The following is a 10,788-nucleotide window of genomic DNA, read 5'->3' on the forward strand; positions in this document are numbered from 1 at the left end:
GCAGCAGTACCATTGAGCAAGGCACTTACTCTAAATTGATCCAGTTTAAAAAAAATATGTCCAGCTCTATAAAGGGGTAAATAATTGCAGGTAGTTTAAGATTGTAAGCTGCTTTGGAGAAAAGTGTGCACTAGATGAGTCAATGAGCAGAATATTCTCAATGAAGTAGTTCTGGGCTAGCATTGTGCTCGAAGGTACTGCAGCAGGAAGGAGGATTTGAACTAGAAACCTTTAGGTTGTGCAGCAACAGCTCAAAGTGCTCTACAGCCTCTTGCCATCATAGTTCATATTGCAGAACTTTTACAAGAGATTGGCTGCTTTCACTCCTTCTCACTAACATTAAACTATGTGCAGCAAGATGAACTGATCAGATGTGTGAACAGAAGGAAGTTCAGCTAAAATGTTAGACACAGAAGTGTGAAAACCTCAGTCCTGCCAGAACCGGAAGGTTTCAGACTTCGCCCTGCTGGTGTCACACAAGTAGGTGGCGCCGACATCCCCAGCCATTGCTCACTTCATTCAAATGATCGTAATATCAAGGGGTCTCCTGTAGTGTCCATATGAGGGACATCTGCATTGCACAGCACACCACTCCTCCATCCTGCAGCCCAGCTGTGGCAGACGAAGACGTGGGTTCTTGCCCCTTTTCGCCGTAGGAGCGGTCCACCTGCCACCACCTTCAGAACTTCAGGTTCTGGGGAGTGGGACTCTTTGTTGTGCATGTGGTGTAGGAACTCGTAAAGGTGTCCACCCATTCCTTCCAATATCCCTGTGTCCTGGGAACTTGGAGCACCAGTCATTTTGTGTTAACCGTGTTTTAACAGAAGAGGAAGCTCGGTCTGCCTGAGGCATCAGTAGCTATTCACACAGAGATTAGCCGATCTAGCAAAACAGCCGAGCATGGGCTCCGGCAGCGTAGGTACTGCTGCCGAGGCTACGGGACTAGACAGTCGCCGGCTGCGGTGCTGGGCTCAGGAGGAGTCCCTCAAGAGATCCTTTTGGCAATGGTGGACTTTAAGTGGTGCAGAAAAAAATCTAACTGGAAAAGTGATACAACATGTTATAATAACAATAAAATGCTCCCAATAAGTTGCTCGACCACAGTGTCTTTATCACATCTTCACACCGAGCTGCTCCCGCTATTACGTAGTCAGCGGTCCCTCCACCAACCTCTCAGCTGTTCATAAAAGCTGTCGGGAACAGCTGGTAGCGTACTGGTTAAAGCTGCTGCTCTTGGCTCCAAAGGTCGCAGGTTTGATCCCCACCTCTGCGTGTAGTACTTTTGATCAAGGTACTTACCCCGAATTGCTCCAGTGGAATTACCCAGCTGTATAAATGGGTAAATAATTGTAACCAAAACACTAAGTTGCTTTGGAGAAAAGCATTAGCTAAACAAGTAAATGTGAAATGTGACTGAATATTCTAATATGGCATATGCTACCTGGGCAAAGTGGAAAAAACAAGGTTCAGTGGATATGTACACAGGAGTATTTATTAATGCAACATTTTTACTGTTTGTTCCTAACTTTGCAGTGAATGTCGATAAGAATTTTATCATCAGTTGAGTTTGGGCGGGAGGAAGTGAGCTGGGCTCGGATTTATGTGCGGTGTCAGGCGTTACGTGGCGGGGTGACGCATTTCTCTCGGCGATTTGTCACCAGGGTCTGGAGCAGAGGGTCTGTTGTCTGCCGTCGGACCAGTTCCCTCTCCACCCCGAGTACAGTATACATATAATATGATTCCCGGTGGAGCCGCACACCACTCATTGGGACATCAGCCTGCTGCCGTGGACACCGGGCACCGGACCTCCGTCCCTCTCCTCTGCATATTTGGGCCGTAGACGCGCCGACTGGACGTCGTGCTCGTCGTCTACTTTTCGTGACTAAAACAAAGGGTGAATGTGCTCGACCATTATCTGTTTTGACTACGGGGTATTCCGCAACAATGGCAAGTTGTGAATATGGTAATCTCCTCGTTCTAATTTTAGTCGCGTTTGAACTGGCACGGACTCCCGCGTCGTCGTCGGCCCGCTTCGGCTGTTTGCAAACGGCGCGCCGCCGCGCACAGCCACGTGACCCGTCTGCTCGCCGCGGAGGCGCCGATTGGCCGACGCGGCCTCGCGCTCGGACCCGCGCGGTCTTTAGGCTCGAGCTCGCGTGCACCGTGACACAGACGCGCTGTGGCGGCGCGCGGGCAGGCGGCTTTTCGAGAATCTCGTGTCGCCGCCGGGCGCTTTGTTTCGGACGCGCCTGTTTGCGGAATAATTGCATTTTTCATGGTTTGCATCAAACACTTTTTCCACCCCGGATTACTTCAGTGGCATTTATTTACATATGACATAGCAGCCACCGGACTTCGGGGAATTTCCCAATTTACGAGTGAATTCATCATGTGCGGCAGAGTTAGCAGATCCAGAAACATCGACGGCTTCGCGACTCCTTAAAATTCGGAAGAGTCGGATGTTTTTTTTTCTTTTTTTTTTTAAAGTAAGAAAACTCTGCCAGGGACTGTTTGCCCTAAAAAAAGGAAATTTACCCCAGCAGTCGGGAGTATTGTTGTAACAGAAATATAAGTTATAACAAGACGTTGGGGCAAGTCTTTCTTCTCGACTTCTGCATCTTTTTAAATAATTAGCCCTAACGGTGGGTGCTATATATATATATTTTGACGGTGGAATAACTTGGGCGAAGATTTTAAAAAGGCCATTCATTCAGTAACATCTGTGCATCTTACACGGGGTAAGTTACCGCTTCACAATAATAACTGGAAAATAGTTGGATGAGTTTCTAATCGCTGGTTTAATTAATGTAAAAATAAGAATCGCGAGTGACTGAGTGAGGATGAGCCGTTACGTGACGTTTCTGCGCTGCTGCCGTCAAAAAAAAAAAACACATTGATTGTAAAGTTCAAACGGGATAAGAAACACATTACATTTAAGTTCAAACGGGATTGTGTCGCATGTCTCGCTGGAACATTTTCTCAGCTATAACTGTATTTTAGGGCAGAAATATCAACTTCATGTTGTGCCTCTCATTCCTAGAACCCCTGGTGGGGTGGGGGGGTGGGGGATGTTGCCCCCTCCCCCCCCAAAGGTCAAGCCAACCTTCACCCCCACAACTTCTATGTGTACAATTTGATTGCGCAATACTGACCATGTTTTTTACCCTCCCCCCCCAGCATCTCATAGATTATCACCCCTGAAAAATGTTCACTCCTTGTGAGGTTGAGAAGTTCTACTTCTGGAACTTGTTTTCAATATTATTATTATTGTAATATTTATTATTAGTATTATTATTCTTATAATTTTCAAATGTCTTTTTTCAGTTAAACGGGGGGGGGGAATAATGTTTCCATGAAGTCTCTGTTTACTGTGCTTAGGTTCGGAAAACCTGCATACAGACGCTCACACGCACACACGCACCCACCCTTAACTCAGCGATCAGCCCAAGTCCCCTCCACCCCACCCCCTCCGCCTCCTCGCTGGCTGGGGCTGCCGGAGCATCTGTGTAGCCAGACACGTCCAGCCTCTCACGGGCTTATGGGAAGAGAATGCGGTCGGCGGCGAAGCCTGCTCCCAGGGGGCTCTGCTGTCTCCACGGGCCCCCGGTGCCGCTCTCGGACGGACTCAGCTAGGGCTGCATCACTCGAGCCCCTTCCCACAAACTGGCGTTTGTAGCTCTACCACTGCTGCAGGAAGTCCTGGGGGGCGCTTGGTCAAAACCACATACGTGATCAGAGCAGCAGTCAACGTTACGACGACTTCAGGTTTCACAGCTGGTTGCTGTGTCTCTCAACACGACAGCAGTTGGGGACATGTCTTTGGTTTCTCTTGGACGCTGACATGCAGAACTTCATGGGACAGGCACATGGGACAGCTTGTTTCTTTAGCGGCAGTAAGATTTCTCAGGTGCGCTGCTGTGTCTTGCCGTTTTATTGGGGGGAAGATCAGTGACAGAAAATGCAGTTCTTTACATCCTCGTTAAACCGAAATCCAGGGCAGTGCACAAATACTCTGTAATATTCCAGAAATTCTTAGAAGCTGTCAGAATTATCAGTCGTTTTATGAGTGATGGGCTAAGTAGTTAAATCTCCAAAGCAAACTCAGCGTGTCCCCGTTGTAGCATCAGACATTAATCCACATATTTAATGAAGAAATGTCTTTGCAGCATGTTAGAGTAAACAGTCAGTATCTTGAAATTAAGAAGTGAAGAGCTTTCATGACCAATAAAAGCTGGTTGTAATTTTCTGGTTCAGAACTTGGATCTCATTCCATTTGAACTTTGCGTGATGAGGTTTTTCTTCTTTGCCTCCAGTATGAAAATGTTTCTTGTTATTGTTGTTGTTTTCATTTCAGGACTTGGATGTCCGTAACAGTTTTTGCTGGTTTTGTTTTGCACTCACCTATCTCCTTCTGTGTTTGGAGTTGGCGTTTGGACTTGGCCCCCCCAACCCAGTTGCTCACCGTACACCCAATTTTTACTTCACGAAGGGAGGTGGTCCCTGGTTATGTGCTCGTTTGTGTCTGAACGGCCAAAAGAAAGCCATGCACCTCAAGGAGAGGCCCAGTCCCGTCTTTTTGGTGATCGCGCCCCCGGCCCCACCATGCTGAACGATGAATCGTCCCTCGTCTACGTCGTGCTCGAGCTGGCGATCGCTGTGCTGGCTGTGCTGGGCAACGCGTTGGTCTGCTGGGCCGTCAGCCTCAACAGCAATCTCCAAAATGTCACCAACTTCTTCGTGGTGTCGCTGGCGGCAGCTGATATCGCCGTGGGCGTGCTTGCCATCCCCTTCGCTATTGCCATCAGCACAGGCTTCTGCGCTTACTTCTTTGGCTGCCTCTTCATCGCCTGCTTCGTATTGGTGCTCACACAGAGCTCCATCTTCAGTCTTCTGGCCATTGCCATGGACCGGTACATCGCGATCAAGATGCCTCTACGGTAAGCACCTACTTGCCCCTACAGGTTGGTAATAGTCACATAACTTTAAAATGAGCTGTAAATACTCACTGCAGTCTGAGGTCAAAGATCAAGTTCATGAACTTGGACACGAAAACGATATCGTAGAAAATGTTCAGTCATCTGAGAACATCCGCTGCCTTCAAGACGAGATCTAAAGAAGTGCATCAAGCATGTGATGAGCTCCTAGAAAGAGAACTGACTTGTACTTGTGAGAGAGATTTTTTTTCAGGAAGTCATGATTATTCTCTTCATGCTTTTTGTCTTGAGATGTACTTGGGATTACATCATTAATGCAGCAGAAATTCATAACACCAAAGGCGATAGTTTGAGGAATTACAAGTGAAACCTTTCCTACTACTGCCTGCTGTCTCAAGATCAGTAATTTAGCCTAGTGGCCCAAGGGTCTGTTATAGACATGATTGTAACTGTAGCTGTAAGTACTTTTGCAAAAGACGGTGAGAGGAAGTAAACATGGGCACATGTGAGATCAGTGGTTCACACGTATCTCCGTGGGCATCTCTTTCCGTGAACTACTCACAAAAACAACTTTGATGGTTACTGGTAGTTGATCGGTGTAGCTAAATTTCTTAAACAGAATCCCGTCACTACTATAATGCTACCGCTGTTCTTATGTTGAGGTAGGCAGCTGGTAAGATAGGAACGGGATCGGGATCGCTGAGGTCTGGAATTTGTTTTAATCGGGGTTTGACAATAGCTCACTGGCCAGGGGTTTCCAAGGCAACCTCTTCCTTCTGGATTTGCATGAAGGGCCATGAGCTGGGCCATTAATTGTCTGAGGTATATGGCAGGAAGGGCCTGGACCCCTTGGTTCCGCACTCACTGTGTAGCTAGGAACGACCCTCTTCTAGGGCTAATAAAAGCCAGCGGTGCAGGGTCTGGCCTTGTCTCCCAGTGGGCTTGTGGCCTGGTGCTCTTTGACAATCGGTATGTCCCCGCAGCCGCTCGATTGCTTCCACACACGGTCAAAGACGGGGAGGGCCACGGGACAGCAGTTTTACTTCAGGCACAGGAAATTTTTGACCCATGACTGAAAATAGAAATGTATCTGAAAATTATTATCAGATCTTGCATCTGAGCTGAGAAAAAAAAATGAAAACCCTCCAAATTCATCTCTTTTTGTTGGTTCCATTGTCCAGGTACAACAGCCTGGTAACAGGCAATCGTGCCAAGGGGATCATTGCGGTGTGCTGGGTGCTGTCAGTGGTCATTGGCTTGACACCCATGCTGGGCTGGAACAAGGGTGCCAGGAGCACCAACAGCTCCTGCCCCAGGGGCATGATGGCATGCCTCTTTGAGGAGGTGGTCAGCATGGACTACATGGTTTACTTCAACTTCTTTGGCTGTGTACTGGTGCCTCTGATTCTCATGCTTGGGATCTACCTGCGTATCTTCATGGCTGCCCGGCGCCAGCTGAAGAGAATAAATCTCAAGGGGGCGGGGTCACATGGGGAGAAGTCAGGCTCCACTTTGCAGAAGGAGGTCCATGCTGCAAAATCACTGGCCATCATCGTTGGTCTCTTCGCGATCTGCTGGCTGCCCTTGCATTTCATCAACTGCTTCACCCACTTCTGCCCTGGCTGTGCCCGGCCGCATCCCAGCATCTTGTACTTGGCCATCGTCCTCTCCCATGCCAACTCGGTGGTCAACCCGCTCATCTATGCTTACCGGATCCGTGAGTTCCGGCACACCTTCCGCAGGATCATCCGCCACCATGTGTTGGGTCGACGCCAGAGCCACGGGGGCAGCCAGGGCAGCGGGCGTAGCACCAACTGGCATACTTCCAGTTGGCAAACCTCCACGAACCTCAACACCAGAGACCCTAGTGCCTCCCAGGGCAATGGATTTGCTTTGGACTCAAATGCTGAGCCTGGCTCAAACCCTTGTCTCAGCCACGTAGAACCTAAGGAGGCCATGCTGACTCTTAGTCCCTGGAAGCCTTGTGGTGTTCCAGGTAGCCCCATGATTGGCGTGCCTCACGCTACCCAGCTGAGTGAACTGCCCTGCGTGGCTGGACAGCCGGTTCAGAGAGGAGTCACGCCCTCCACCCCCAAGGGACTGGGAATTACAGATATGATGGATACAGATGGGACCTCCAGTGTGCATGCCAAACTGCCTCTCTGCAGATGGACACCAAGGTGTCCGGCGCTTACACAGGTGTCTTGATGGCTCCCGAGGACTGATGATGGTCCAGCATTTCATTAAATACACTTTGGTATTTATTTTCTTGAAGGAAAGACCAAAATGCAGAGTGTACAAGTAGCATCTGTCCAGCAGCTTCCACCAGCACTCCAACTGAAGTCATTTTTGGGGGAAGTGGGGAGTACAATTAGACAGGTAGTTTCCGGATCGGAACCAGCAGGTGACTGTAGCAGCCGTTGGGCATCATCATGTACCTTTAAAATAATCATCACTGAACACCTAATTTTGTTGTCCTCTTTAATGGCAAATTGACTGGTTTCAGGAGAAAAAAAAAAACCTCATATGAGCAGCAGATCCCAGGTTTAGACATTATACATGAAATGAGAACATACAGTCGTGATTATAAATCCTGGGGTATAACAAAGTAAACAGATTGTCCCCATTACACGGCACTGTAATATATGCTCTTTTGCCCATGTGCTGCCCTTCTTTGTGACCATGTCTCATTATAGGACACTTTACCCCACAGATACACCAATAAATACTTTAAGGGATGCATTATAACTTGAAAGGAAAATTAAAAGAAAATAAAAATGAATGTCTTTTTATATTTTTACTTAGAAATAGATGTTGAAGAAAATATTTAACTAGTGAGTGTCTTTTACTGTACATTTGTATATTGTGTTTTCTAATTCTGTGAGAAGGTAGTTTGTTGTTGCCTAGTACTACTGCGGCGTTTGAGTCACTGCGCCACTGTAATGATGTGACCAGGTGGGATAAGTGCGATTGAGTCGAGTTCCACTCTTGGAGACCACTTGCAAAGAAACATTCAAAATCAATTAAAAGTGATTTGAAATCACTTAAATACTGTTCAATTTCCATAGCCTCCTGTTCAGTCCTGTTTATTACATTTATTTATCAGACACTTTTCTCCAAAGCGACTTCCAGTGAGCTCTATGTAGTGTTACCAGCCCACACACCTTATTCACCACGGTCATTTACACTGCTAGATACACTACTTACACTGGCTCGTTCATCCATACATCAGTGGAACACACACATGCTCTCTGTCACTCACACCCTATGGGGGAACCTGAACAGCATGTCTTTGGAGTGTGGGAGGAAACCAGAGCACCTGGAGGAAACCCACACAGACTGAGCAGGGATCGAACCCACGTCCTCTCGCACCACCTAGATGCTGTGAGACAGCGGTGCAACTTGCTGTGCCACCCAGACAACTTTCAATTTTTTTTCCAGGTTAAGTTCTGTAAAAATCTTGGCTATAGCTATAATAAACAAAAATATATCACTGCTTCATGTCCCACTAATACATTGATCCAGAATCTTTCTTTTGGTGCACTTTTCTCGGAAGCAATGAGATTCACTTAGTTATACACCATGAAAGAAGAAACACAGTATTTCTCAGGCTTAAAGAGGTTAGGAATCCTTTTCTACGTACATTATAAGTCCAACTTTTTCTCAGCATGTGCCGTTGCTTTTTTAAAAGGTGAACGTAAAAATGGCTTCTAAATGAAGAATGATGCGGGGAAACGGTATGATGAGAACCTCTTATACTGTATTCCTGCAATACGAAATATATTTCAGGGCTTCTTCTGAAATGCAACATGCCTTTTGTCCATTTTGGGAGAAACCCGGTGTAGCCTGGACAGCTGTCGACGCAAACCATTCAACTTGATGCGTTGGACACGGAGCGAAGGAGTTGCCCGCTGTCGCGTTTATGAGGTCGTTACATCCAGAGCTCCTGGCACCGAAAGCTCGTTCTAGGGAGGGAAACGGAGCGTTGCTGCCTTTGCTGTGCTGTATATGAAAAGATGAGTTGGACTTGAAGTGGAATAATGTCCATTAACCTTTGGGATGTTTATAGAGGCGCTTCACGCAACGCTGATTAATTCTGATGCTGCTTCTCACAGATGTGCAAAACAAGCCAATTAAAAAGGGCTGAACGGATGTGTTTGTTACACGGAAACCTGCGATCCTGGATAAATTTGAACGCCATTTAATTTCTTAAGCCGGCAGCAGAGGCTGTTTTCGTCACTGTTTCGTCCAAAATATTCAATTATGGCCACCTGTGGATTCGTACGTGTTTAAGGAAGCACTTCTGGATAAATACGGATGCTCCTCTACGTGCGACGGTTCGACTTACGACTTCTCGAAGTTACGATGGTACGATAGCGATACGTTTTCATTACAGTCCGTACTTCGAATTTGGAATTTCCATCTGTTCCCGCTCTTGCGATTTGCGGTACAATTCTCTCTTCCGATGCTGGGCGATGGCAGCGAGCCGCAGCATCCACTCAGCTGCTCTCGCAGTCTCTGTATTGATCACGCCAACGAGTGTAAACAAGCGATACTGTGTCAAGCGTTTTTTATTTCGTGTTTTTGCATCCCATCATGTCTACTAAACACCCATGTGTGTTTCCCGCTTAAATTTGCCCATCTGTAAGCTACGATAAATGTTCTGAGCACGTCGAAGGTAGGGTAGGCTAAGCTCTGACGTTCGGTAGGTGCGGCACGGTATTCTTTTTCGACTTACGGTTTTTCCGCTTATCGGAACGTAACCCCATCATTACTCTACTCTTATTGAGGGTACAGTAACATATACTTAACATGACATAATAGACCAGTACATGAAATAATAAGGTATCCCAAAAGGAGTCAGACACTTTCTGTTGGGGTCCCTAACATCATGGTGAAGGGTATTTCCTCCAAGCGGCCCAACGTCTCCAGCAGCATCGTATCGTGCAATATTGTCCGGAAAATGATTGGCTGTTACGTCTCGGTCACTGATCTGAAATAATTGCTCCCTAATTGATCCGGGTGCGTTCAGGTGTTCTGCACTTGAGTCCGTCAACTGCACACTTGGACAGGTTGACCATAGACGGGATGCGGATCCACTTGCTCCGATTCTGTCTGAACGCTCCCTCCCATCTCTTCGGGAACACCTGTGGGGTCCCGACAGGTGCGCCCGCGCTCCTTGCTCTTTTCCGTCATCGTGTTCTTCCGCTTCGAAAGGATTTAGGAAACAAAGCGAATGCGCCGACTGAGAGATTTAGAGAATAATGAGAAAAGACGTGGTGGTGTTTCCGTGTCCAACGGTAAGTTTCCACGCAGCAAAAACAGTCACAGATGTACGGAGGGGATTCGAGTGGAAGGGGGAAGGAATGAGAATGAAATTTCCCAGGGTGACAAGATATAAAGGACATTAAAATTGGATGCTCTAAATATCTAAATCTAACATATAGAAGCTTTGAGTCGTTTTTCACGTGTAATAATCAGAAAAAAAAATCACCTTCAGAAAAAAAACACCTTTTGGGTTTAATTCTCACAACTGACTCTGCCCAACTACTTGGCCAGGCCATGGTGACATCCTGTCTGGATACTGCAACTCTCTCCTGTGTGGCCTTCCTGCTACTGCCATCAAACCTCTGCAGCTTCTACAAAATGCTGCTGCATGAGTTGTGTTTGACTTGCCGAAGCGTTCTCACGTATCTCCTCTTCTCATTTCTCTGCACTGGCCTCCTATAGCTGCCCAAATCAAATTCAAGACCCTGGTTATTGCCTACAAATGCATCAAGAAAACTGCTCCCAGCTATTTACAGGTCTTGATCAACCGCTACACCCCAGCTAGACCCCTTCGGTCGTCTACTTC

General features: G+C 47.1%; 1 protein-coding gene across 3 annotated transcripts; it reads left to right on the forward strand.

Moving 5' to 3' along the window:
- The first annotated feature begins 1,639 nt into the window (after positions 1-1,639).
- On the forward strand, positions 1,640-7,694 carry LOC108932699 (adenosine receptor A2b-like). 3 transcript variants are annotated; one of them, XM_018749269.2, is made up of 3 exons: positions 1,640-2,738; positions 4,355-4,937; positions 6,116-7,694. In XM_018749269.2, exons 2-3 carry the CDS (start codon positions 4,507-4,509, stop codon positions 7,140-7,142), a joined length of 1,458 nt encoding a protein of 485 aa, XP_018604785.1. In that variant the 5' UTR covers positions 1,640-2,738; positions 4,355-4,506; the 3' UTR covers positions 7,143-7,694. The 3 variants fall into 3 exon arrangements, with proteins under 3 accessions (XP_018604785.1, XP_018604793.1, XP_018604776.1); XM_018749277.1 differs by lacking the exon at positions 1,640-2,738 and adding an exon at positions 3,281-3,907; XM_018749260.1 differs by lacking the exon at positions 1,640-2,738 and having other exon boundaries at positions 4,219-4,937.
- The last annotated feature ends 3,094 nt before the right edge of the window (positions 7,695-10,788 follow it).

The sequence above is a fragment of the Scleropages formosus genome, chromosome 6 (assembly GCF_900964775.1).
Source record: "Scleropages formosus chromosome 6, fSclFor1.1, whole genome shotgun sequence".
Classification (NCBI taxonomy): Eukaryota; Metazoa; Chordata; class Actinopteri; order Osteoglossiformes; family Osteoglossidae; genus Scleropages; species Scleropages formosus.